The 27,656-nt window shown below is 40.6% G+C and overlaps 1 protein-coding gene across 3 annotated transcripts in view; it reads left to right on the top strand.

Annotated features, from left to right (window-relative positions):
• Positions 1–3,267: 3,267 nt before the first annotated feature.
• col17a1b (collagen, type XVII, alpha 1b) overlaps positions 3,268–27,656 on the top strand; it is a 25,865-nt gene continuing 1,476 nt past the window's right edge. Inside the window, exons 1-54 of one of the 3 annotated variants that reach the window (XM_014409860.4) lie at positions 3,268–3,661; positions 4,862–4,915; positions 6,962–7,012; positions 7,158–7,268; positions 8,380–8,679; positions 8,784–8,840; positions 8,936–8,971; positions 9,095–9,145; positions 10,195–10,341; positions 10,867–11,505; positions 11,999–12,082; positions 12,171–12,233; positions 12,325–12,480; positions 12,723–12,815; positions 12,912–12,956; positions 13,045–13,188; positions 14,629–15,141; positions 15,270–15,320; positions 15,567–15,593; positions 18,018–18,080; positions 18,176–18,280; positions 18,374–18,436; positions 19,026–19,061; positions 19,196–19,249; positions 19,346–19,381; positions 19,463–19,498; positions 19,605–19,667; positions 19,934–19,969; positions 20,146–20,217; positions 20,303–20,329; positions 20,438–20,473; positions 20,564–20,599; positions 20,686–20,766; positions 20,874–20,909; positions 20,993–21,085; positions 21,416–21,496; positions 21,751–21,801; positions 21,886–21,948; positions 22,052–22,111; positions 22,191–22,217; positions 22,352–22,411; positions 22,594–22,671; positions 22,778–22,816; positions 22,972–23,088; positions 23,157–23,276; positions 23,373–23,483; positions 23,636–23,770; positions 23,853–23,972; positions 24,130–24,309; positions 25,251–25,391; positions 25,484–25,711; positions 26,308–26,472; positions 26,580–26,660; positions 26,746–26,829. In XM_014409860.4, coding sequence (XP_014265346.2) covers positions 4,873–4,915; positions 6,962–7,012; positions 7,158–7,268; positions 8,380–8,679; positions 8,784–8,840; positions 8,936–8,971; positions 9,095–9,145; positions 10,195–10,341; positions 10,867–11,505; positions 11,999–12,082; positions 12,171–12,233; positions 12,325–12,480; positions 12,723–12,815; positions 12,912–12,956; positions 13,045–13,188; positions 14,629–15,141; positions 15,270–15,320; positions 15,567–15,593; positions 18,018–18,080; positions 18,176–18,280; positions 18,374–18,436; positions 19,026–19,061; positions 19,196–19,249; positions 19,346–19,381; positions 19,463–19,498; positions 19,605–19,667; positions 19,934–19,969; positions 20,146–20,217; positions 20,303–20,329; positions 20,438–20,473; positions 20,564–20,599; positions 20,686–20,766; positions 20,874–20,909; positions 20,993–21,085; positions 21,416–21,496; positions 21,751–21,801; positions 21,886–21,948; positions 22,052–22,111; positions 22,191–22,217; positions 22,352–22,411; positions 22,594–22,671; positions 22,778–22,816; positions 22,972–23,088; positions 23,157–23,276; positions 23,373–23,483; positions 23,636–23,770; positions 23,853–23,972; positions 24,130–24,309; positions 25,251–25,391; positions 25,484–25,711; positions 26,308–26,472; positions 26,580–26,660; positions 26,746–26,829 — 5,425 coding nt within the window. In that variant the 5' untranslated portion in view covers positions 3,268–3,661; positions 4,862–4,872. Of the gene's footprint in view, positions 3,662–4,861; positions 4,916–6,961; positions 7,013–7,157; positions 7,269–8,379; positions 8,680–8,783; positions 8,841–8,935; positions 8,972–9,094; positions 9,146–10,194; positions 10,342–10,866; positions 11,506–11,998; positions 12,083–12,170; positions 12,234–12,324; positions 12,481–12,722; positions 12,816–12,911; positions 12,957–13,044; positions 13,189–14,628; positions 15,142–15,269; positions 15,321–15,566; positions 15,594–18,017; positions 18,081–18,175; positions 18,281–18,373; positions 18,437–19,025; positions 19,062–19,195; positions 19,250–19,345; positions 19,382–19,462; positions 19,499–19,604; positions 19,668–19,933; positions 19,970–20,145; positions 20,218–20,302; positions 20,330–20,437; positions 20,474–20,563; positions 20,600–20,682; positions 20,767–20,873; positions 20,910–20,992; positions 21,086–21,415; positions 21,497–21,750; positions 21,802–21,885; positions 21,949–22,051; positions 22,112–22,190; positions 22,218–22,351; positions 22,412–22,593; positions 22,672–22,777; positions 22,817–22,971; positions 23,089–23,156; positions 23,277–23,372; positions 23,484–23,635; positions 23,771–23,852; positions 23,973–24,129; positions 24,310–25,250; positions 25,392–25,483; positions 25,712–26,307; positions 26,473–26,579; positions 26,661–26,745; positions 26,830–27,656 lie in introns of all 3 variants that reach the window. The other 2 variants (XM_014409859.4, XM_014409862.4) reach the window with 2 other exon arrangements.

Raw genomic sequence — 27,656 nt, 5'->3', positions numbered from 1 at the left:
ATTGTGATTCAGCTCTTCTCATCAGTTGATTCATTTCCTTTAATGGGCTTATTTTTAACTCCTCCAGACCGATCCATTCATGGTTTGTTTGGGATGGCGTTCAGACGTTTGCGATCACCTGCTTTTTTTTCTGCTGCCTTGAGGATAAAAAGTGGGAATTAAAACGTGAGGCTGCCTGGACTTGAACTTCAGCACTTGGCAGTCTGATATTACACACCTTAGGGATCTGGGGATTTTTGTCATATTATATGGATGAATGTTGCAGGGCTGAAAGCTGCAGTTAATTACTATGTGTGAGTCAGGAGACAGTTTTCAGTGTTTTTTTTTTTTACTTTTGAAAACTTGACAAAAACTCTGTGCTCAGTCCCCAGCAATATGGGTAGCAACAGAGCCAATGTGAGACAGCGAACGCAGGTGCCATGTCTTTCATCAAATACAGGTGTGCAGGCTGGGCACTCTTAAATATAGACTCTAGCCATGTTTTTGCATGCTATTGTCCCCCTTACTTAAATTATAAGATATGGTCAGCCTTTTGCTTCCCCTTTTCCAGTGGATTAGACGCTACTGGGCTGTGCACAGACTGTCACTTGACTTTGGCTGAAAGGGTGTTTTGTATTTTGGGTTAGCGGGTTATTTTGATTTCACAATCCGCTGTGTGCTGGTTTCCCTTTAATGCGTTGCCAGTGAGCCTCATCTGTAAAACACTTCCTTATCTCCCCTCCAAGGTTTACATAAACAGCACATAAAGACCAGTAAACTACAGTCTGACACAGGGGCCACAATATGGGGACACACAGGTGATAAAAATCACCTGGCTAGCAGCGAACTTGAGGCCTCCTGACATTTGGTGTCACATTTTCCACTCACTTTCCATATTCATCCAAAGAAGGAAAAGGACAGGTGTTATTAATGGCAGCTCCTTTCTGTTTAAGTGTCCCAGTCAGAGTCACAGTGTCTGCAACACTCTCACTGTCAAACTGAACGGTATCAGTGCCCTGAAACCCAAGACCTATCTGGACCATAGCCATCAGTAACTTTGATTTACACTTGTTCTTTTCTCCTGCGAGACGGTAAAGTGTCTGCTTGTGAAAAAGGATGCAAAAATAACGTGGTTTCAAAATCAAAGTCAATTTGACCTTTAACCTGCAGTAGCTCAGTGATGGCTGTACGAGTTGGATGACTGTGGTTGTTACGAATCCTTCCTGATGATCCCCCTTGAAATAGCGACGTGTCATCTTTCACTGTCAAAGACTGAAGCAATTATGTTGACCACATAGATCAAAACCCACATTCCTTTTCAGAAATAATAGTCTTTTCATTTTGGAAAACAAAATAGTCCCAAGTGTGTCTCCCTGTGTTAAGGTCATGCTCTTTGTGTTGCTTCTTTTATACAATGAGTTTATTGTTCTGTTTTTCTAATGGTGCATATGATTATAGCCTTCATTTAATGTTCAAATATCCATCCATCCATTTTCTCAACCACTTATCCGGTTCAGCAGGACTGGATCCTGCAGTACTTTCAAGTCATCTACGGATTATATTCTCATTTAACTGCTAAATTATTAGGTCTTGGAAAAGAACTAAACAAAGTTTCCTACAAGAAAATATCAAATCACTTATTTAGTTCAGCAAACTCTCCCAAAACCAAAGAACGGTGCAGGCTATAATCAGAGATGGCACTAGCTGTAGCTGTAGAATATTTGGTGCTTGAAGTATTAATTATAAAAATAAATGGCGGTTATTTTTCTGTAAGTCCGCAGAATCAAAATGTTTACGGCTCAGGAGTTTTACAAGTGAGAAGAAAACCAATAAAAATCAGGAGGTTTATAAATAAACTATTACATGCTCTGTCTCTCTCTTTTAAATTTGCATGCACTTTCTCTGAGCCAAGTATCGTCAGAAGTTCCCTCTTGGTATTTATTTATTATACCGGAGAGGTTTACTAGCTCAACTTAGAGCAAAGCCTGATGTCTGTGCAAAGTTGAACCTCAGCTTCATCTCTTCAAACACCTCAAAATGCCAAGCCAGTCTGTTGAGGTTTCCCTTAAATCATCTTCTATAGTTAAATACAAATTATGCCAGCAAGAAAAAAAAAGTCCATCTTTCAGCTCTGTAAGTGCTGACTCCTTTACAAAGAGAACCAATAATACTCCTTCAGAAAACCTAATTTGTACTATTTTTCTGTCAAGAACATTTAATCATTTATGTGTACATGCCCGGTTATCCTAATAAACCCTGAACAAGATTTTTTCTTTTAATTTTTCTGCTGTGTAAACATTGTTGAACTTCCTGTCAAATCTTTTGAAGCTGTTTCCCCCTCTCTTCGAACGAATAATAAGAGCTTATCTGGAACAGCTGTTATCCTCAACACAAACAGGAGTGTGTTTCATACAAAAAGGCTGCACAGGCCAGTCTGCTGCAGCTCCCCCCCACCATCCTGGAATCTGTTGCTTTCCCTTAAGATTTGGCATTATTCAAACTTGCACATAGATGTGAGCGGAGCAGCAGCTCCTCCTCCGTTACACTGTCCTTGGGGCCATTTCTTTTCCATCCTTTGAGCAGATTAGAGTCATACTCGCTGTGAGTCATGCAGGGTGGGTGGATGTCTGCACAGGGTGTGGTGGGTGAGGGAACCTACTGGCGCTTGCGGCTGCCAGTGTAGAAATAAAACATCTATAATTTAGCTGCAAAATTGCATAAATGTAAATGAATGGATGGAGAACTTTTATTATTATCATGCAGTTAAAAACAGCTCGTGTGTCCTCTCATTTGGTGACTGCACGTGGTGGAAGCTGTTGATTTCTTCTGAAGTCTATCAGCAGTGTCACATGAAAACTATCAGAACTCCTAATCTGAGCAGTAAACAGGAAAGGCACAAACTGATGCTGAAACAGCTGGATTTAAAAAAAAGCTGAGGAGCCTTTTACGCAAACATTGCAGTCAGTTAAAGTCACCCGACTCCAGCCTTGTGCTTTTAATTTTAAAACGTTGTAAAAATACTGCTTGGTTATGTAATAACAGTTGCTGAAGCCATAGGATATAGATTAAATGCTCTGTTTCTTGTTCCAAAAAATGCGCACCAGATGCGTTCCAGATGCAGCAGGATTGATTTGTAGCCCACACTAGATCAGCAGACCCCGAAATGGCTGCACTGCTATCCAACAGCAGGAAAGAGAAGGTGGTGGTGGGGGGGGAAAAAATCCTACCTCCCATATCAACCCCTTCCCACCTCCTCTCAAAACTTTACCAGTTTCGAAAAGTAAGGCTAAAGCGCTGAGCAGTAGCAGCAGCAGGAGGAGTTCATCACTTTTCCTTTTCACTGTCGAGTATCTGTGCCTGTTAGGCTGAGTCTGACAACTTAATTGGTTCCCTCGGGAGCTCTTTTCTTCTTCTTCTTTTTCTTCTTCAAATTCAGCTTTTCGTGCCGTCTGCCACACCTGCCTGCCAAGCTGATGGGCGCGGCTGGGACCGGTGCCAAAATCTCTGTTTTTACTTGCCTGGGAAAGTTGAGCGAAAAGACACAATAGGATCGAGGACTTTAAGAACATCCCCGCACGACGCGTCAGCTTCACATAAACACATTGTTCCTCCGGTGGTGGATCAGTCGCTCCATCCTGGGAGAAATCCGTATTTGATCGGTACTTGTTGGAAGTGGCTGAAGGTATGGATTTCTTTTTGTTTTGTTTTGTTACAATGCAGTGCTCTGAAATAACTTGGAGACTTTAAAGGGGGTGGGGGGAGAAGGGGAAAGTTGTTTAAGGTGGATGTTGCGGATGTTTCTTCCCACCTGGCTGCTGCATCTCTGCACTAACTGCGCTCTGGGAGTTTGCTGATGGGCTGTCAATCTTTTTTTGGGTGTTTATAGGTTGGAATTGTTATAGTCTTCAAAGTTCTCCGCACATACTTCTTGGCTTGTATGTACAATCCATTGGAGGGGTTTTTTGGGGATCATTTTTCGGTTATAGTGATCTCAGGATAGTTTTACACATTCTCCTTTTGCTGTGCTATTTAGATCCGTCTAAATATACCAGTGGCTCCGGCCTTTCTGGAGCATCACGCTTTAACTGACATGTGCCTATATTTGCTGCTCAGATCAGTTACAGCCTATGATAAGTAACTGGTTTTTTTTTTTCTTTTTTACAAGCTTCAAGCTAAAAGGATAACAAGGAGTGGATTTATTGGGAGAAATATCTTCACTATTAACTTTTCTCACAGCAGTAAAAACAGCATAAATGTGTTACTGGGCACAGGTAGAAGCTGTGGTTTCAGCACCACGTGGTACAGGAGAAAAGTAACAAAAAGGGCATCTTATGAAGTTTCTCTGCATTGCTGTTTCTAAATAACCTGAGTGTAGATGAAGCACATGCAGTTAAATGCCCTTAGTTGGCTGGCAGGGTGTGGTGAGAGGATGGTCTTTCAGAGCTGAGCGGTGATCCACCAGACTCCTTTGTTCCTTTGTGAGTTTGCTCGTCAAAGAAACAAAAGTAAATAGAAAGTCTGCTGAAAGCTATAGATGATGCTTTTCTGTGGTGTCCTCTGTTCACATAGAGGTAAATGTGTGCTCTTGTTGCATATGTTCTGCCTGTCTGCTGTTAGTGGAAGGGGAAACCATATGGTGGTTTTAAAAAATACAATCAGGAAGACTGGTGTGATGACATTTTGTGTTTCAGCTGGGATGAAGTATCAAATACATGCAGTAAACAAGCAGCCTGATCTTTAACCCAGATCATTCCTGGGAGAACAATTTTGTCTTTTTTTTCATTAGATGTTAGCTAAAATACCATCTAACCACAGTTAAGAAATAAGCAGACGGCTCTGAATATACATGACTGTGGTCAACATTTTATCATCATCTCACCAGATTAAAATGGGATGGACGAGTTAACAAGGCAGATGGACTTCTCAGAAGAAAAGGGTGAGATTTCTGGATTTCCTCCGAAGTTTTTGGAATGGCAGTACAGATAGACAAAGCCACCATTAAATCCCAAAATAAAGGCTTGATTCACCCAAAATAGACACACATTAAACAAAAACTAACTGCCACAGACAGTTTTTGTTCTATTTGAATTGGATTTCATTCAGAATCTCAGCGTCCCATTTTCACAGACCTCATAAAGTGATTTCTTATTTGAGGGTTTAAAGACAGATTGGTGTAGAGGCTCAAAAATACTTTGTTGCTACACGGTTTTAAATAGCGTCCTCCTTTCCTTGGTGGTGGTTTTGTCTCTCTCTCTCTCTGGGGGGTCTTATTATCACTAACATCACTGCATGCCTTCACTGGTCTCACTTTCCATTGCTCATCACAGTGTAAGTCATCCTCTGGGTTTCCCTTCAGTAGTCATAGCTAAATGTTAAAGCAGAGCTCATCGCGGCCTAACAGCTTCTGACACAGGGCGGAGAGGTCAAGCAGGCCCGGATCATAAGTTTGACCATTGCCGAGAGAATCAGACACGCTGTCCTCTTGTTTTATTGATCACTTTTAAAGCAAATCTGCTGAACTTTATTTATTTAACACATTTCATAACCAGTGGTTAGAATGTGTTCGAGGCTTTGCCAGAGTCGAGGAGCATCGGCAGCAGGAGCATAACAGGCCTAAAACAGACATAAACCCCTAAAAGGGAAGGAAAGCAGGAGGGAAGAGGAGGAGATGAAAGGAGGAAGACACGAACGAGAAGCCAGCATGAAATTAAAGGAATTTTTATAATCTATAGCTGATGCCAGCAAAACTCAACAGGCTGCTGCAGGAGAACAACTTGCCTCCTGCTGGAACAGGGGTGTTATTAACATCAAATTTATCTGCACCCATAATTTATGCAATCTTTATTTAATGTTCTTGTAATTCATGCCTACATATATGATGAGCATGAAGGCTCAGGCTGACCTGAGGACAAAGTCTTTGATTACAGTCAGAACTTGTCAGAAAGTGTGAATCCAAGTTGGGACTGAAAATTCATAAAGAAAACGCGGTCACAGGGCGTAGGGTCCGGCTCGTTCCTGGAGGTGATTTAGTTGTTATTCTCCTGTTGCGCATTGTGATAGCAATCACAGGGTCAGCAATCTGCAAATTAAGACCTCAAGATGCTTGTGAAATTTTTGGTAGGGGCGTTTTTGTCAGTAAGAATCAAAACATTGAAAAACTTGACATGTCAGATGTCCTCATTTGATACTTTAGCTTTATTTAAACGCAAGACTTGAGTTTGATTTGATTTTACGGGAAACCACCCAACCCGATGACCTTAACCTGGCACTTGGTTGTTTTAGAACCAGGTAATTGCAAGTCACCTGTTATTAAAGGCTTCAAGGTTGCAACTAGAACTTTAATAGTGTTTAATAGATCAGTTAATACTCTATTAAAAAACTATGAGGCACTATTAAGACTAGCATTTTGCATTTTTAGATGGTTGTCAAAATCATTAATAGTCAGAGTGAAGTTTTCATTTGTATGCCTGTTAATGTTCGTAAGCAATCACATCAATTCACTATGGTTAGAAATTGTTCATTTCATTAAATTTCATTAAATTTAAAAAACAGTTGTAGGAGGACATCGACCAACCTTGCTCTCCAAAAATTGTTATTAATGTGCTATAACAGTTTTGTAATCCTCTCTCCTAACCCCTAGTCTTTAGTTATAGTATAAAAACAATAACAATAACAATAAGTGTCAAGATGAGTCTACACACAATAACATGTTATTTCTGTTTATTTGTTTATTCTTTTCATATTTATTTTTATTCTGATCATTTCTGTTATTTTTCTGTTGTTATGTGATCTGTTTTCTGTTATTCCATTATGTCATCCTGTCTATTACATAAAAAACAGATAATATACTGGCAAAAAAAGTACATTTTCAGTTTTTTTACAACAAAAAAAAGTGTAGTTTGCTGTAATAACTCTCAGTGTTATACCTATATGGACTCAAATACTGTGTGCACAGTAGTAATTATTGTTTCCTTTTCATCAGTTGTCACAGAAACCATAACCTCCACAACCAGACTGACATCTCTCCCACCAAGTGAGTCTCTATGGTCTAGCCATGTTTGCCTTAATTGTTGTCAGCAAACTAAAAACAAAAAAAGAAATAAGAGTAATTATAGTTCTAAAGGAAGTTCCCGATGAGTAACTGCTTCTTGTGTTTTGCTGTGTGTCTTCGTTGCTAGAGGGAACCAGCGGATCAAATCACAGGAATATGTCCAGCAGTGCTGGAGGGCTGGGCTTGGAGAAGAATGTCTTAACCCAGAACAGCAGCAGTGGAACTTACTTTTCTTCATGTGAGAGCAACTTTCCACTTAAAATGAGGAAGCTGCAGTTTTGTTTTGAGATGCTGAATGTCACATTTTTAACCCGAATTACAAAAGACAGATTCTAGTTTTTTGCATCCAGGCAGGAATATTTTATTTCTTGAAAGTAGCTCTGACGTCATTATTGATGCACTAAGATACAGCGGAGAGCATTACTATTAAAGGAGGCTGAGGTGGAGCTGGTTTACTGAAACGTTATTTTTCGGGTGCCAGAGGGAAACGGTTACTGTATTTAACTTTTAGCTCCAATCTCAGTAAAGATACTTACTTAGATGTTATGGTTTCATGCTACTATATACTTCTGCTCCACAGCATGGCATAGGGAAATACTTTACTTCTTTTAGTTATTTAGCAGGTTTTTAATTAGAAATGACTATTTTTGTGCAATATTTATGGGGAACTTTTTTATTGAATTGAATGAATAAGTTAAACCAGGGTTTAATGTAAAAATGACAGATCTGGATGTTTTCACACACTAAAACAGGAGTTCCTCTTGTTGTAAAGTAACTATCAGTACTCTAATTTAGTTTCTGTACAGTTTGTGGACTGTACAGAAAAACCAAATTAAATAACTGAGCCTGTTTCAAGTGTTTCAAGTTTTGCACAACTGGTCAGCTGAACGTGTGGCAATGCGAGTGTTATCTGCAGAATCTGTATAACATTAATCATATTCTGCAGGTAAACACGTTCAGGAGTTTCAGTGGATCTGTTTTAGCTGCTAATGTACACTTGCCACAGGAAATCATTTACTTTTCTTTTTAGAAACAGCAGTTTTTATTAAATAAAAACGATTATCTTATGTAGCATCTTCTGTGGAGGTTTCTCAGGAATATTTTCCAGTAAGTGGGACTTTAAAATGGATCATCACTATATATTTTCTGTGTGCTATGTAGTATTTCCAGTATGTTCAGTTTTTCTGAGATGTGGCGGAGCAGAAGCTGTAAATACTCATGTAAAATGGCACTATCTTAAATTTACAGCTGAGAAAAGGGACTTAGTTACTACTTCCTGGTCATATTAGTCCAATCATGACTGAAGAGTTCTGTGAAATCATAAATAATTTTGGAAATCATCCTTCCAGCTTCTGTAGGTGTGAACACCGGGAGCTACAGCTCCTCCTCGGGAATCTACCTCGGCGGAGACTCCTCAGGAGGGGGTGAGGGAGGTGGGACCTACATAGATGGAGAAAGCTTTGGAATTGCCACAGGAGGAGGAGGAGGTGGAGGCAGCGGAGGCAGTTATCTCGTGAGCTCCGCGTCCAAGGTCCGGTCCAGCTCGTCGGGCGGTGCCAGGAGGACGCAGACTGCTGGCTCATCAGGAGGCCTGTCGCCAGCTTTCCGGGAGAGGAAGCACATATCCAGCCGCTCAGGGGGCTATGATGGTGAGATCCTGTTAATAAAACAGTTGGCATCAGAGAGTGAAGGAAACTGGCACAACTCAAGGGTGCTGTTTATACTCCTGCTCAACCATTGTGCTTTCTTCTAGGGAGTTCCAGTGCTAATTCCTCTCCAGAATTTACTCGCAAAGATTATGGAAACTATTGTAAGTGAAAAGGCTTATCAATGTTCTCATTGCACAATATCTCTCCTGTTTTACCCTAAACATACCCTAAACATGTGTCTCTGTTTTTCTTTCAGGCTCTGGTGCCACAAGAGGGAGAAGCGAAAGCAGAGGTATTTAATAATAGCTCCTCCCCTCATTATTTCTGCACCATCTGACTCTGAATTGTTATTTATTTATTTATTTTATTAAATGAGGATTCCATTGTCCATTGTGTGTTGTGATTTTTTTTCCAGAAAGCGAGATCAGAGTCAGATTGCAAAGTGCCTCCCCCACTCCCTGCAGATGTAAGACCTCTTAATCCATTTGCTGCTGTTATGCAAGTTCTCAGAACTTTTTCTCATTTTGTCCTGTTCCTGAGTACATTCATTCAAAGAACCACTTGCATAGTGAAAGACTTTTTACTATGGGGTGTCTCTTTTGAATCATGTGGATCAGATTTATATTACGTTCCACTTCTCACATGCGAGTCTATAAAATTCTAATTTGTAACACGTGTTGCAGTTAGTTCTCCAAAACAGAACATATACATCAGCAAAAAGAGACGAGGGGAGGTTTAAACAGTGGGGACTGTGCCTTTGTTTGCACTGTAGCCATGTGGAGAAAAGGTTATGGGGCAGAGTTTTGGTGGTAGCAACGGCACACATGACTCACTGTTTGCAGTAAGTCCCATTTTAGACCAAAACGGTGCAGAGTTAGAGCTGAACAGATGATCATCGCTCCCCCTGCTGATTGAAGTCCATAAGTGCTGTTATTTAATCCACATTTTTTAAGAGTTAGTCACTCTGTGCCACCTTTGGCCCCCTCAGCCTGCCACGGTACATCGTGTGTAGTGGTGGAGAAAGCACTTTTACTAAATATAATAAAACAAAAACAAGACCGTAACTCTCAGAAGTGGAGTGTAAGTCTCTTCTTTTGTAGGTTTTGCAGCTATTATCACTCGCAGAAATATTACAAATAAAAATACTTTCAAAACAATAAATCATGGCCACTTTTACACTGTGAGATTATTGCATGAGTACATGTTAGATATTTATATGATTGATTATACCTGTTTTATGACAAACGGAGATTAACTAATATTTTCAGAGGACACATACCCCCAACTAACCAAACTAAATGAAGAATAAATATTAAGACAAAATGTTAAATTTTCTTTAAAAAGTGTTTTTTGTGTTTGCCTCTTGCAAAATTACAGTCTTCTGTTTTTAGGATTCCTTTTAGCCATAAACTTCTAACAGTTTCTGCTGTTGAGTTTCTAGTTCAAATTCAAGATGAAACAATATCTGAGATGTGCTGCATTGTTGCATTTGTTTGTGTGTTTGTGGTTCTGCAGGGACAGAGTTGGATGACGTGAAGAAGCTGCTGAAGGGACGCTCTAGCAGCGTCAGCCCCACTCGCTCCTCCAGTGCCTCCATCACCCTGCCTGTCCCTAAAAAGGCCAGCGTGGAGACCAAGACCATCTCAGTGGCCTCTCAGTCAGGTATACTACAGTGCTAAACCCTTTAGCGTTGGAGATTCACGTAGAAGAACATCTTGTCAAAATAGTCAGGGTTTATTAAAAAGTCATTATATATTAGAGAGGTGTCACAGGAAATCTTAATATGGAATAAAGAGGGAAAAAATAACATTAATAAAAATGTATATTAATGTGCAATAAAGTTAGTTGTCAAGTTGTGTCCAATATATAGATTTAGTCTGAATGTGGAAACAGGTTATAAGGGGTTAAACTGTTTAATAGACTCTTATATATTGGTTTTACCTTTTCTCACACACATTCATACTATGTCTTTAAGCTCTTTTTAACTGTCACACGCACACTCACACTCTGATGGATGCATCAGAGGCCAATTATGGTTCAGTATAACACAGACAGTGGGGGGCTACCGACCAAACTACAGGACAACGCACTGCCGCCTGAGCTGCACATCACAGACACAAAGTGGAGAAAAGTGAAAACTAGAGACACATTTAAAATGTTTGTCTTTGTGTCTTTTCTCTCCTGCAGTTTCAAGTTCTTTTGGCTCTGGTGTGAGATCACCTGGGTTCAACACCATTGATTTATCAGGACTGTATGATACCGGCCTGACAAATGGAAAGCTTGATAAATCAAGCCAGTATGATATCACAGACAAGTATGATACTGGCGTCAAATCAATTCAGTATGATGGTAGTCTGAAATCAGGACAGTATGATACTGGTGTGAGATCAGTGCAGTATGATGGTAGTCTGAAATCAGGACAGTATGATACTGGTGTGAGATCAGTGCAGTATGATGGTAGTCTGAAATCAGGACAGTATGATACTGGTGTGAGATCAGGACAGTATGATACTGGTGTGAGATCAGTGCAGTATGATGGTAGTCTGAAATCAGGACAGTATGATACTGGTGTGAGATCAGGACAGTATGATACTGGTGTGAGATCAGTGCAGTATGACACCACTGTAAGATCAGGTCAATATGACACTCTGGACTCCACGGTGTTCCCCACTTTCTCCTGGTCCACCTCCACTCTGCCATCCTCCTCCACTACAGTCATTGCTGGCAACACCAGCAGCTACACATACCAAAGTGGGCAGGTCAGCGCCAACAACATGGCTGCAGGCTTGGCACCAGTCATCCCCACCTCTCCATCATCCCTGTCAGGTGAGACCAAATGTTCCTGGATATACATGGATATGTTGTCACTACACATGCATTTATTATGCTCCATATCTACACATGCTTACATATAAACAAACATCTGAACAAGGAAACAGGTACACTATGATAAGTCTTATATTAGAAATCAGCAGATGTCATCATGCCCATCCTGATGGTCCATAGTGTTGAATTTGAATATTATATATTCTCAGAAAAACCTTGGAAGTATTTTCCATATTTGATGCATGAGTTTTTGTGAGTTTTTGATACTTTTCCATAGTCAGTGTAATTCTTTTCCCTGAAAAAACAAAATAAATTGCACAAACTCCAGTTAAGTCTTTCTTCCCTATTCTGGCTGGTTAGCATAGTCAAGTTGTAAAACTACTCTGGGGCCATAAATGGAAATGAAGGATGCTTCCTTTCTCCACTGTGACTTTCCTCCAGTGTGAAATAATTGGTAGTTACTTAATCAAATCTCTGCATCTATATTTTCTAGTTTACGGCTTTCAGAATAACCTGGCACCCACTTCGGCCAGTGTGCTCACCACCAGTGGAGCCAACGTAAATGCTAACCTGGGAGGTAAGAAAACCTTTTTTCTATCCTCTTTTTGCCCTCATTTCAAAATTGTGTCTTTCTTACATATTCATCTATGCGTTTGTATTTACAGGATATGGTGTTCAGAAGAACGTGACCAACGGTGGCAGCGGCATCAGCACTGGAGTCTCTACGGGTAAGTCTGCAACAGTTTAAATCCCCCTGAATCTGATAAAAATAATCAAAGGCTTAACAAGATTAATTCCTGGTGGTTTGTCTTTTATCAGCCACTAGATCCCAAACTGATGACGCCTATAAGAAAGACTATAAGTTCGTGGTTTCTGAAAAAGAAAACGTTCCAGCCAAAAGGGAGACAGATATGCTCATTTTGGCAAAAGACACCGGCAAGCAGTTTACCAGCAGCGGCATTCATGTAGGAGGAGGTGAGCCTCACACTCAGCGCCACCTACTGGGCATACAAGTTCCTCAACTTTCCTTAGAGTTTTAATCGGGAATTGGTCTGACATGTATTTAATTGCACTGTTTTTTATTCGTTTTTTGGTTATAATTTAAACTCCTTTAGAAGCTGATTGTCTGTTACAGTTTGTCATTGTATGTTTTCAGTTTAGTTCCTTAAGAAAAAATAAATAAATACATAAAATGGGTGCTTTTTCTGTTTTCACAGGGTCACTGTCAGGAGACTCGATAAAGAAGGAGAAGCTTATTTCGAGCTACGGTGAAACGGCCCAACTGAAGGCAGAGACTGGCAACTCTTACTGTGAGAGCATCTTAAAAGCATCTCCAATGTGACTGATTTACAAGAAAACAACAACAATAACAAAAAATTGGTGATGTTGGTTTATTTCTTGCACAGATGGTTCATCTGGAGTTGTAATGAAAGACAAAGCCACCTATGCAGGTAAGTTTCATCGACATAAATATTGAGGAGTTAATTGACAGTGTACTGAAAATTTAATGTTGGATTGAACTCGTCACTCTTTCTGCAGAGATTCACAGGGACAGCGGCATCTTCGGAGGCGGAGGACTATGCTGTTGTTCGGACTCCTGTTGCTCCTGGTGGAAGTGGCTGCTGGGCCTTCTCCTTCTCTCCCTGCTCTTGCTGGGACTCCTGTTTGGCCTCATTGCTCTGGGTAAGATTGAACTGTGCAGCCTTATGAGAGTCCCCCACCCCAAAGGCCACAGATAAGATAAAACCTCAGGAGTCTGAAGGGCCAGTTTCTAAAGCTGCTGTGCTGTGAAGGATCAGAGAGTGACTGTTTTTTAACCAATAAAAAGTGTTTCAGCCTTTATAGACTAGTCTCCACTATTGAGCTGAGAAACAATAAATGTAATTCTCTCCCTGGAAATATGATCTCTTAGTGCCGTCCCACCCCCATAAAGTCTGGCATTCATTCATTGTCTACAGACCAGCTCTGGAAATCGTTGCTGGATGACATCAGAGACTCGAGTTTGCTTTGCCTGTAGCACGAGAGTTGTTGTTGTGGATTTACCCTGATAAAAATGTGATGTCAAGAACCTGAAAATACATTTGCAACTTACACTGAAGCATCCACAGCCTGCTCAGAGTCTGTGAACTGATAAACGTCTGTTTTTCATCATTCAGTTCAATACATATGTTATAACTTATAGCTTAGTTATATGTTAAGTTAAATATGTTCCGAGGGGAACACAAATGAATTTACGAGTCTTCACTCTCAGTCTTAGACTGTGAAGCAACAGCAGAGTTTGAGAGGATATACACTTCATTTTTATGTCCCTTGAAAACAAAGGAAAAATAAAAATTTGACTCTGTATGTCTGGATAAATAATAGCCTTTTTATTGCTTTTAATTGTTCCAGTATTCCATATATAGTTTAGAAACTGAGGCTTAAGTGCCATATTACAGTTCATTCATTTCTTTCTAAAAATCTGCATTTCCTCCTTCATCCTGGTATGAAGTTGGAGGGCTAAATAATCTGTTAAATTGTACAAGTCATCATAACTGAAGCACAAACTTCTGGGATGGTCTGTACCACCCAGAAAGCCACGTTGTAGATCATACAGCTCCACTAAAACACTTCAAATAGCACCAACACCACAAACACTGTCTAAGACCCCAGTACAGGTAGTATGGAACGGGAAACCGCCAACAGTAACCAAAAATGCTTCTTCTATCAGGCTGTAAACATACTTTAAATGTTGTATAGTTCAACAGCATCTTAACATGGAAGTCAAAGAGCACTTACATGCTTTTGGAGGCAGCCTCAAGTGGCCTCTAGGGGAACTGCAGTTTTGGGCTCTTATCCACTGGATTTTTTTTTCCTCGGGCTTGGAGGCTCCCACAAAGGGAAGCTGCAAGAATCCCGTTCTATACTTGTGCTCACATTTACTACAAATATGAGCAAGTAAATATGTTACATTTTAGATTTTTAGACCACAGCTAAAACATCATAGTACTTTCATCACGGAGTCATCTGATGTTAAGTGTTTAGTCTACAGAAGAGAAAAAGAAAGATAACACTTTACATTTGAGAAGCTGTAAATAAGAATTTTTTACTTACGGTGGAAACATCTGCCTGTCTTTTTCTCAGCTGAGGATGTGAGAAAGCTGAAGAGTCGAGTGGCGACCCTGGAAGCTGCGTCATCGGTCGCTGGCGCCCACACCAGTCGGCTGTCTTCCAATGATATCAACACTTATGTGGATGGTGGAGGTATGGGCACTGACAACACCATAGGCGTGGGTGGAGGAGGTGGAAGTTCAGGATCCAGGACACAAGTTCAGATTTCCACAAGTGATGTCAGCGCAGGTGGTAATGGCATTGGAGGGTCTACTGGTACTTCTGGTGTTGGAGCTGGTACCAGTTCCAGTGGGAGCTCCAGCAGTAGTGGAAGCAGCAGCGTCGGGAGTGCTGGTACAAGTCAAAGTGGTAGAGTTGATGCTGCTGGTACCGGTCAACGAGTTGGGGTTACCGGTTCTGCTAGTGGTGCCGGTACTGGCACTGACCTCAGGATCAGCGTGAGTGGAGGACACATAGATTCTGCTGCTCTTCAGCTGGCCATCCAGCACATGTTAAGGGCTGAAATGCAGTCGCAGGCATTCAAAGGTACCACACACACACACACACACACACACACACACACACACACACACACACACACACACACACACACACGCACACATACATATTTACATATCATGCACTACATTCATGTAATTGTTTTCCTTTTTCAGCTACTTTAGCGTCCTCAGTACAGGGAGAGAGAGGATTGCCTGGGCCTAAAGGTAAAATATAAAAAAGTTTATATAATTACATCTAAAACTATAATGTTCTTGAGGTAATCAAAATCAGCTGCATGCCATTTAAAATTTTAAGAATGTTTATTTTCCTACTCTTTTTATGCGACCCTGGAACTAAAGGTTTAACAGCAGTATCTCTTACTGACCAAAATATTTTCTTTTTGGAGTATTTCGGGTGAAGTCCTGCTCCATTTTTCTGCTCTTATTTCTCTTGTGTTTTATTTTTTATAGGAGATCCCGGTTTCCCTGGCATCCCAGGTGAGTAACGATGACTTACATTTTCATTTATTAATCACTACAGCCCACCCAATTTGTTTTCAGGCTGATATTATCTGTGTGCTGATCTATCAGTATCAGCATTTATAACAGCAGTTACAGTTTTTTACAGACGCTAGGACACATTTCTCAATACTTAGGTCACGTTTGCAAAACTCCTCACACAGTGAGCACAACAGAAGTCTATGTGGGCTAAACTGAGGACCAGTTATCATTGTTTTGGCACAAAATGCATTCAATGACCACATCTCTCAAATTTCATGAATTATCTTCTCACTCAGACACAACAACTGCCAAAAATCTTTGTACGTACAGGACATTTTGCATGTGCTTACATACTGTTTTCAAAACTGTTAAACTTATGGCCAAAACAATAATACAATGCAAAACTTGAAAAGACAGCAAAATCCAACAGCAATATTTTATTGAAACATATTTCCAATCTAAAAATGCAGTTTAACCAGCCACAGCTGATTCTCATTGTAGATGAACATCTACACAGATGTTACTCCTTCAATTTCATTACAAAAGGAGACAACTGCTGAATAGGTTTTTTTTGTGATGTAAACATGGACCCAGCCAGAAATGGAGTAGATTAGCATTACTATTGTATGTGTATCAGTGGATGGTGTGTATACAAATTCTTGTATTTTGGGATTACTTAGTGCAAAAAAATAAAAATACATAAACAAATATTACAGTTTTTTACAGACGCTAGGACACATTTCTCAATACTTAGGTCACTTTTGCAAAACTCTTCACACAATCCTCCTAACTGACCGTCAGCTTGGCAAAACAGTTCATTTCACATTCAAAATGCACTACAACTACCAAAACACTTCATTCAGGTCTCAAATAAACTCATTCTTCCAGAACACTAGCAAAGGTTGACAGCCGACAAACACACTTTGTCACCCACAAAACAATGACCTAAAAAACACTAACAACATGTAGCATTACACAGTGTTTCCTTGTGTAAAACAAGGACACATCTCTGTTTATAATTTCAATATATGTTACTGGAATGAATCAGACATCATGCAGAATTCGTTAATATTTGTTTATGTATTTTTATTTTTTTGCACTAAGTAATCCCAAAATACAAGAATTTGTATACACACCATCCACTGATACACATACAATAGTAATGCTAATCTACTCGGTCTCCTCCATTTGGCCACAGGTTCTCATCCACATCACATCTTATGTCATCTAGGCCAATACACCTAGGAAAGAATCTTCTGGCTGCCAGAATTGAAGGAGTTGAAAAATTGAAGGAGTAACACCTGTGTAGATGTTCATCTACAATGAGAATCAGCTGTGGCTGGTTAAACTGCATTTTTAGATTTAAAATATGTTTCAATAAAATATTGCTGTTGGATTTTGCTGTCTTTTTAAGTTTTGCATTGTGTTATTGTTTTGGCCATAAGTTTAACAGTTTTGAAAACAGTATGTAAGCACATGCAAAATGTCCTGTACGTACAAAGATTTTTGGCAGTTGTTGTGTCTGAGTGAGAAGATAATTCATGAAATTTGAGAGATGTAGTCATTGAATGCATTTTGTGCCAAAACAATGATAACTGGTCCTCAGTTTAGCCCACATAGACTTCTGTCGTGCTCACTGTGTGAGGAGTTTTGCAAACGTGACCTAAGTATTGAGAAATGTGTCCTAGCGTCTGTAAAAAACTGTAACGAATTCTGCATGATGTCTGATTCATTCCAGTAACATATATTGAAATTATAAACAGAGATGTGTCCTTGTTTTACACAAGAAAACACTGTGTAATGCTACATGTTGTTAGTGTTTTTTAGGTCATTGTTTTGTGGGTGACGAAGTGTGTTTGCCGGCTGTCAACCTTTGCTAGTGTTCTGGAAGAATGAGTTTATTTGAGACCTGAATGAAGTGTTTTGGTAGTTGTAGTGCATTTTGAATGTGAAATGAACTGCTTTGCCAAGCTGACGGTCAGTTAGGAGGATTGTGTGAAGTGTTTTGCAAAAGTGACCTAAGTATTGGGAAATGTGTCCTAGCGTCTGTAAAAAACTGTAAAACACACTTCAACCATGTTAGGACCATTAACGTTAGATACAATAGTTTGTCCACCAGAGGGCGGGTTACAATTTTCCTGTTGTCAGCGTGTTTGGCACACAACACAAGCTGATCTGAGTAGATTTGGGCAGGGTGAAAATGGATCGACAAGTGTTACAGAGATCTGTTTGTGTGTCGTGTGTCTGAAACAAAAACATTTCAGCCGAAACACTGGAAAAGTGGATTTAAAATACCTCCAAATGTCAGTGTCAGTATCAGCATTGGTATCGGATGCTAGTCATCACATTATTTTATATTTTTCTTAGAATTACTGTGTGGTATTGTGACGCCATTTTTACTCACTGTGACTGTGACTTCAGGTCCTCCAGGTGCGATGGGACATTCAGGCCCCGAAGGTCCCAAAGGACAAAAAGGAACTCAAGGTACACAAAACATTTCAAGTTAAAATTGAATTCATGATGTAGCTGCTCAGCTGAGTTAGAGCCACTGATCATCTCTGTGCTTTATGTGTGATCAGGTGAACATGGAGCTGAGGGGCCACCGGGTCTCAGAGGTCGTGAGGGCCCAGTTGGCCCGAGAGGTGAGCCAGGACCTCCAGGCTTTGGAATTAAAGGCGACAGAGGTATGGTTCATACTCAGAGCAATCAAAGACCTCGTCCAGCTTGACTCGCAAACAGTTTGTCACTACAAGATCTTTTATGTTTGGCTTCTGCAGGTGCTCATGGAGATCCTGGGGTTCCTGGGCCTGTAGGACCTATCGGCCCCCCTGGACCAAAAGGTGAGATCAGTAAAGATGGAGCTTTCAAGTTCAAGTAAACAAACAAACAAAAACATCTATGAATGCCTCCTTATTGAGCCATTTATGAGATGACAAGCATTTAATCCCTCGTGGTGTCTGTACCGTTTGCAGCAGCAGGTGGCAGTATAGAGTCAGTTTATGAATACAGCCTCAAGATGCAATTTTTCAGCTGACATTACTTATCAAAAAAAACAAAAACAAACAAAGAATGGCCTATCATTGCTTTATTTTTATTCATACTCTCCAGAAATATGTTTTATTTGTGACTTCATGCATAATTAAACTCATATGTCTTTCCTGTTTTTCCAAATAGCGTTACCAAAACACTTAGAAAGCTTTGGTTTAGAAAACACTGGAAAAAAGTTGTTGTTTTTTTCACTACAGTTATTTATTTACTTATTCGTTTATTTTACATCTGTGTCACTTTAGAGCAATTTTGATTTCTCAGTGTAATGAAAGAAAGAAAGCTCAAGCTTTCCTAAAGTGCCAATGTGAATCAAAACAGTTTTTAAATTCTTATTTTTGTCCAAATGCTGTTATAATTATTAATTGCTAATTATTCTTTCAGGTGCACAGGGGCTGTCTGGACTTTCTGGGCCACCAGGTTAGTGCATTAAATCGAATTCATCTACTTGCTTAGCGGAATTTACCACAAAATGTATTTAGCACCAGCTGAAAATAGCATCATTAGTGTTTTAACTTCATTCCTGGCCTTTAACATGAACTGCTTTGTGATAGGTCAACCAGGTCTTCAAGGTTTCCGTGGCGAATCAGGGCCTCCTGGGGCTAAAGGTGGGTTTCACACTACTCACCTGCTAAATAGTGTGAAATTCATAGTTAAATTATTTATTTTTTGATATATTATAACATCTTTTTCTTACTCTGCAGGTGATAGAGGGCTTGCTGGATTCCAGGGACTTAAAGGTTTGTTGTACATCCTGTCAGGATTTTAAAGGACCCTGTGTTGGGCTTGTTGATCAGAGTTTAATTCATTGTTTATTTCAGGTGACACTGGTGACAAAGGTCCCAGAGGTGCACAAGGTCAGCACAGCTTTGTAATTGAAACTGGATTTGTAGATGCAAAATTAGCATGTTTTAAACTCCGTTCAGTCTCTTAATTTTCTGATCGAGTTGTCTGACTTCTCAGGTGAATCCGGTTTACCAGGTCCGCCCGGGCCAGCTGGAGAAAAAGGCTCCAAAGGATCAGTGGGTGAGTCAGAGGATGTCTAACCTCGGATAGTAGATTCTAATAGATTCTCAGACACTCGGACTGTGGTACTGTGCTCGACTGCCTCCTGGTGTTTCATGTGGTTGTTTAGAACCTGCAGGAGCATGAAACAACATTCTCTGTCAAAGAGGAGTCTGCTCATAAGGCTTCCTCTGTCTGTAGCTAAGACTTGTTATTAAGTCAGCAGCATATGCGTTTATGTTTTAGATAAATTAAATATAAAATATTTTCTGCTTTTTGCCCATCAGGACTTTCTGGACAAGATGGCGCAAAGGGATCAAGAGGTGAATAACTCATCATATAAGCACTGCATTTGCACTAATTTACATATTATTTAAATAAGAATATAGAACAGATATAGGTAGAATTAATACATTTATTTCACACAAGTGTAAAATAGAATAATTAAAATAAAAATACATCAAAATAAATAAATCCTAATGCTATTCCTTGGGCCCAGGTGACCAAGGACCAGCTGGGCCTCCTGGACTCAGAGGTCCTGCTGGGCCTCCTGGGGATAATGGACTTCCAGGTAAGGTTGCTGCTCTAACACATTAGCAGATAATAAATCTGCTACATATATTCAGAAATATATTCATAATATTTTCCTTCTGTAGGAACACCTGGACTTCAAGGACCACCAGGTATGACTGTGCCATTAATACCTCTCCTGTTGTAGCATATTATTAATTCTCTGGGGGTGACACTTTGAATGCTGACCACACTGATGATGTACTTAAATTGTATTTTAGGGATACCAGGAAATCCAGGACAACCCGGCACCAAAGGTACAGCTGCGTATGTCTGCCTGCAAGTTTTTTTTGTGCTGTTGATTATGACTTTAACACCTTAACGTGAGATCTGCATGTCTGTTTAAGGTGACACTGGTGCACCAGGACGCATCATCAATGCAGGTAACAGAACATCATGAAATGTATATTTTAACAGACTCCTGATAAAGACAAGAATTTGACATCTGATAATCACATACATTTAGCAGCTGGCTCCACTGCTGTTGGCATCCCAGGAGCACCTGGGCCTGCTGGTCCTCCTGGTCCCCCTGGGGCTCCAGGATTATCAGGTCTGACGCTTGATAGCCCAAAAAAATAGTTGGACATTCATTTCATCGCTGAATTATAGTACCAGCATTAATGTTTTGTTTTTTTTATCTTCAATTTACCTCCTCAGGTCCCATCGGCCCTGCTGGTCTGCCTGGCCAACCTGGTACGTCATTGTGGTTTTTCTTGTTCTCAACTTGAATTTTCCTTTCAGATTCAGATTAAAACCCTAAATGTTTGCCTTTTCAGGTCCTAAAGGTGACAGAGGAGAAAAGGGAGACGTGGGAGAAGCAGAACTATCCTTGAGTAAGAGTGAGACGGTTTCTTCAAGCAGAACAGACAGTGAGTACTTTTGAATGAATCTATCTATCTATCTATCTATCTATCTATCTATCTATCTATCTATCTATCTATCTATCTATCTATCTATCTATCTATCTATCTATCTATCTATCTATCTATCTATCTATCTATCTATCTATCTATCTATCTATCTGTATTGTATCAGAGTTTGGTGGCCAATGCTAACTTTTTTAACTGTTTTACTACCACTACAGAATCACATTTTTTACTTTAACCTGTCCCCCACTTGAGTTAGCATTACTTTGATAGTAGCCATTATTCAGTATTTGCCACTTCTCTTTAATAAACTTGTTTTTGTTTGTGCTTCAGGGCTGTTTCGTGAAAATGGAGGTTTGGCACAGTCTGGCCCACCCGGCCCACCGGGTCCACCTGGGCCTCCAGGACGTCCAGGTAGATAACACATTTTATATTTAGTAGAAGTTTCCAGCACATCTTCACATTGTTCTAAGGCGCACAGAGGAGAGGATAAAGTCTAAAGAGCCCAAAGCCCCAGGAACACTTACTGTAGTCTAGACTAGTCAATCAATACAGTTGTTCTATAACATTATAGACATAATAACAGGTAACATCTTTAAAAGTTGTGTGGGATTTGTTTGACACAATGAAAAATACCTACTGAGTCATTTGAAAATGTTTTTTATTAGGAGATTCCAGACAAGGACCTCCAGGACCACCTGGGCCCCCAGGCCAGCCAGGCAAGTTTCTGTCTCAGCGCTGTTGTCACTGCGTGTGAATCTGATCCATTCTTCATGTAAAAACTCTTATTTTGTTCTTTCTAGGTTATGGAAGACCAGGACCTAAAGGAGACAAAGGGGACTCCAGCTTTGTATCCAGCGCTGGTGGTATGATCCACAGTCATAATTCTGTTATATCTAGATTTGGGTTTTACATGTAATTAGTAGTAACAGAGCAATGCCACTGACTTCAGCACTGTTCTTCTTACAGCAGCCTTATATCCAGGACCACCAGGACCTCCTGGGCCTCCCGGGGCTAAAGGATCAACAGGTGATTAGTCTTTGTGAAGTGGTCTGATCTCTGCCTCTCTATTAGCTCTTTAACATACAATTTTTTATCTTTGTTTTAGGTCTTCAAGGGCCCAGGGGATACCAAGGTATAATTTTTATCTTTAATTTTTGTCTATATTTTGGCTTTTTTTAAAATCATGCATCCATTCATACCAAGCCTCTCTGCTTATATGCTTATATAACTTATATAACTCTTAAATAATTGACATTTGTGTCTCAGGTGAACCCGGTCAGCCAGGTGTGCCCGGCACCCCGGGAACACCAGGAACCAACGAGAGAGGTCAGGACTTCTAAATAATCACATTACAATTAAATTAAGCCATGTTTACACATGAACTTCAGAGGGGGCAATTGCACAAGCTGACACAACACAACGTCTGAATTAGAGAGCTGGCACATTAAAAAATATAGTATGCTGTATCATGTTACTTCAGATGTTTATGTATCAATTCTGACTTACAGTGTCAACATATGGTGGAGGACGTGGGCTCCCAGGACCACCGGGTCCACCAGGGCCTCCAGGGCCTCAAGGACTCAAAGGTAAAGCTAACAGCACTCTTAAATCAGTGGATGAGATGCGTTATATTAGCTGTATGAACTGTGAGTTTGTCACGCAACAACAATACATTTGTTGTTTATCTTCCAGGGGACACTGGAGCTCCTGGGATTCCAGGCGCTTCAAGAGGTAGATAAAATCATGAACCATGTCCTCATTTCTGTTTACAATTATAGACAAAGTCACGAGTGTCTTCTTCTTAAAAACAGAAATAGTTCACAGTGGCTTTAAAGTCCACTTGTACTCCACAGGATTTTAACTGTCAGGTTTTTTTTCTTCCCCAGGCTCAATCTCAGTCACGTCAGGTCCTCCTGGTCCTCCAGGTCCTGCTGGCCCTCCAGGCTTGCCGGGCTCCTTTGCTTCTTCTACTGAGATGCGGCAGTACATCAGTGACTATTTAAGTAAGAGTCTTTCTAAAGGGAGATCACTTTCAGAGGGCAGAACATGGTATTGACTTGTTCCATTTCAGGTAGAGCCAGGCAATCTGCCATTCCTGGACCTCCAGGTCCACCTGGACCACCAGGACCCCCTGGAACCTACTCAGGCTCTATAGATGACATCTCTCTTCGTGTCATTGCATACCTACGACGTAAGCATTTTTTAATTATGTGAGAGAGATGAATACTTATTTCAGAGACACAGTCAGTAAACTAGAACCACCTCTAAATGTTTTGTGTAATTTCAGGTTCAGACTCAGGGTTCAGCTTGGGTGTTCAGGGTCCTCCAGGACCACCTGGTCCTCCTGGACCTGCCTCTGGATCCCTGACAGTCAGCGGTCTCATAGCTATGCTTCAGAGTGAGTACAATATATATTTTAGCTGTATCATACCCAGCTTGCATTCAGTACAGCACCTCTACAGTCTCTTCATCATCATCTATCATGCATCATTTTTTGTTTTAAGCTTGGATGCACCAAGCTAAACTGTGTCTTTGCTCTGATCTGTCCAGGAGATGACGTGAGGAGATATTTGACAGGACCACCAGGGCCACAAGGGCCACCAGGACCACCAGGGACATCAGTAGGACTTTCAGGCAGTTATAGAGTAGAGGAGATAGCTACATATGTCTTCAATTTCATGAACGGTTAGCAAAGATTCTTACCTAAAAACACTAAACATGGATACAGCAACTGGGCTTAAACTAATGGGTTTTATGTTATTTATAGAGAGAGGGATTGCAAGAGGTCCACCTGGGCCACGTGGTCCTCCTGGGGTTGCAGGGCCTCCTGGTCCAGCAGGGTCTGGCTTCACTACCGCTACTATTGACTATTCTGCACTAATAAAGAGTAAGAGCATTTAATTAGTGTCTGTCTCTTTTTATTAACAGACACCAACATGTTTTATCTGGATAACCAAAATAACCTGCATACAGAATGATCTGGATTCAAAGTTTCTATAAAGTTACTCACTCATCTTCTTCCTCATATCTTCAACTTTTTTTAGATTCAGATTTCCGTTCATGGATCGCATCTGCTGTGCAACAAGGCCCTCCTGGTCCTCCGGGTGTTCCAGGGCTACCCGGCCCTACTGGCCCTCAGGGCCCGCCAGGAGTCTCCACTGCTACTGTGTATGGGGCAGGAGGTCGTGGCTACAGCTTGGAAGAAATCCAGCGTTACTTGCAGGGTATGTCTAACAGAGAGAGTGACAATAGTCTTGTGTTTACGAAGCGATGTCTAACCATGAAAAATCACTTGGATACTAACTGTTTAAGGGTCGACTAAATAATTTTACACCAGTGGAAATAATTTTAAAAGTATCAGAAATGTTATCCATCCTCGAATTAAATTTCAATTAGTACTCAAAGAAATGTTATTTGTGAACAAAAATTAGAAGTTTGAGCTCCTGTCTCTTTAAGACCATTTTCGCCCGATTGGTTGCCCCTCACCAGGCTTCCGCAAACAGAATTCAGTGCTCCACCGCTTTATCTGAGGCCAAGATAAAGCCAGAGTAATGTCATCTTGGCACAGTAGTAGAAAGAAATAATTTAAAACCAAGTATTTGGCTCACCACAGTTTATTTTATGTATGCTGACCATATTATTTAGAACATCCAAATTCTATAATACATTCATATTATATATTACTGAAAAATTAGGACAGGTTTAGAGATGCAAATGAAGAAGAAGAAGAAGCGGTCTTTTGTGGGATGAGACATGCAGTTCTGGCTTATTATGAAATTCATATCAATCATATCTTTTAATCTTGAGTTTAATACAAGATTAATTTTTAATTTGTAAAATTTAATTTGGACGGTTTTTGCTTTTTTCTATTCATCTTCTTATTTAAACATGCAGTTAGTGGGGATAGGTTAATTGGTCAATCTGTGAGTGAATGTGGGTGCGAATGGTTGTCTGTGTCTCTATGTGTACACCCTGGACAGACTGGCGACCTGTCCAGGGTGTACCCCGCCTCTCGCCCTGTGACAGCTGGATAGGCTCCAGCACCCCATGCGACCCTGGAAAGGATAAGCGGAAGTGAATGGATGGATGGATGGATGGATCTTCTTATTTAATCCAAAATCAGTTTGTGCCAGCTTTGTTCATCTTGGTCTCTATTCTCTGCCAGGTTCTGGGTTTAGAGGTCTTCCTGGCCCTCCTGGTCCTCCAGGTCCACAGGGTCCACCAGGCACTTACACTGGATCAGTTTCTTACAGTGGGAACTTCCCCAGGGAGAGCATCCGCACTGAAATTCAGCAGTATCTAACCAGTAAGCTTTGGACATCCCACACAGATACAAATATGAAAAAACATTCCCAGCAGCACAGAGGAGAGCAGATATGACACATTTTCTCTCTCCAGGTGACAGTGTTCGTCGTACCATCACGGGACCTCCAGGGCCTCCCGGTCCAAGGGGTCTGAAAGGAGAGCGTGGAGAGCCAGGCTACCTCCAGACCTACGCACAGAGCCAGACCTACGCTCAGGGTGACTCTCACAACAACCCACAGATCAGACAGATTGATGTCAGCAAGCTTGCTGAGACACTGGACTACTCTAATGTCGCCATAAAAGTTACAGACTACATCAAGAGTAAGTAGATTACCAGTTACTCTACCAGTTTTTGTACCTTTGTGGCAGATGTGCTGTTAGAATTACAGTTCCTATATTGCTGGGAATTCTACATGCTAGACCTGACGTTCAATGTTTCTTAAGGCCTGTTTTTTAGCCAGTATGGTTTTTTGCATTTTTTGGCAAAAAAATGGCACCATAACAATTATATTATGATATTAGCAATAGTGCATTGGTTAATGCATCCATCTAACAAGTGTAAGATTCCTGGTTCAAGTCAAAGAGGAGACAAAAAACCCTCACAGGGTTGCATCAGGAAGGGTATTATCACAACTCTGAATTCAGATTCAGTTAGAAGAATTTGAATTAAGTCTCTGTCTCCAAATTAAGCACAACAGTGCTGCATCCATTATGAGCAGCCTCTTCTGTGAATGCTCTATGCTTGGCAAACCATTGAAAAATGGTAGCGTGTTGCATGTTAATAACACATACACAGAGCCTAATCCCAGTACGGGGACCTTGAGGATTTGAGTACTTCTCACTTAGGCCGATGAAAGACATGCAAATTAACTTATATGACTACAGTGCCTTCTTTTTTTTAAATTACTTTTCTGCAGGTCAGGGCCTGCTGCAAGGGTATTCAGGTGGGGCTTCTTTGACCACAAATGTTCGAGCTATTCAAGGCCCGCCAGGCCCGCCTGGCCCACCTGGACCACCTGGTCACAGTCGTGTTTTTGCAGCTTACGGCAATATCACAGCTGATCTCATGGACTTCTTCAGAGGTAAATATACTTATGATTTTCCACCCACTTGAACTGTCTCAACTTCTGAAGTGTTGCTAGACAGTGCAGTTTTACCTCTAACAAATCTGTTTTCTGTCCTTTCACAGTCTATGGCACCATTCCCGGACCTTCAGGAAGCCCTGGGCCAAAAGGGGAAAGAGGGTACCCAGGACCCAAAGGAGACAAAGGTACACAAAACAGATTTTATTCAGTGCGTACAGGTAGAGTAACATTTTAGTGCAGAAACAACAAGAGTGTTTTGTATGGTTACAGGTGATCCTGGACCTCCAGGTTTACCTGGAATACCAGGGACATATACTGTCCAAATTCCACACAGAGTGCAGAAGAGGGAAGCAGGTAAGCTATTATGATGTCAAACTACAGGAAAAACAACCAATTACATGCAATACTGTGCAAAAGTCTTGAATCAACGCTCATTTCTTGACATTTTGCTTCTAAGGAGCCAGACTTTCTTGTATTTTTTGTTGAGGAACAGTTCTCTAGGATTTCTGTAGGTTTTTCAAAGGTTTTCTTTCAGCATTGGCTGCTTTTTCACTTCTTTTCAGTTCACTCATTGTTCCTGACCATTTTTAGAGGAATATTTATTTTATGTGATAAGCCACTTAACACTGACCTATGAATCAGTCAGGCATAAAAAATTATCAACTGTCATGTTTACACATACCAGACAACTTATATTTTTAGGCTCTTAGTTATCAGCAGTTAGTTTTTAAACCAACAAGGTGATTCCCAAATAGATCTTAGCCAAAAATACAGACTATCTCAGCCTGGTGTGCAGTGTGACCTTTACAAAATTTGAGGAAACTGGATAAGTGGCAGGTCTAAAAACTATGTACAGAAGATGAACAGTATCTGAAAGTGAATCTGAAGGGAAACTTTGTGCCACACGACACAAGAACGGGACTGAAAATCAGTGGCGACTGGTCTTATTATCAATATGTGCAGGGGAGTTTAGGTGACAGGTACAACAGTGTGTCTATAAGCTATCTAGAAAACACAATGGTTTTGAGGCTATGGAATACCATCTGGACAGTTTTCATCATGACAATGATCCTAAACACACAGTCACTGCAGTAAAAGCATACCTGAATAGAAATAGAATAAAACTGAACACAATGAATCATGGATCTATCTCCTCTGAGTCTAGACCTCAACATTATTTG

Source organism: Maylandia zebra, linkage group LG13 (assembly GCF_041146795.1).
Source record: "Maylandia zebra isolate NMK-2024a linkage group LG13, Mzebra_GT3a, whole genome shotgun sequence".
Lineage (NCBI taxonomy): Eukaryota > Metazoa > Chordata > Actinopteri > Cichliformes > Cichlidae > Maylandia > Maylandia zebra.
The sequence above is the reverse complement of the archived record's forward strand: the minus strand, read 5'-3'. Positions and strand labels throughout refer to the sequence as shown.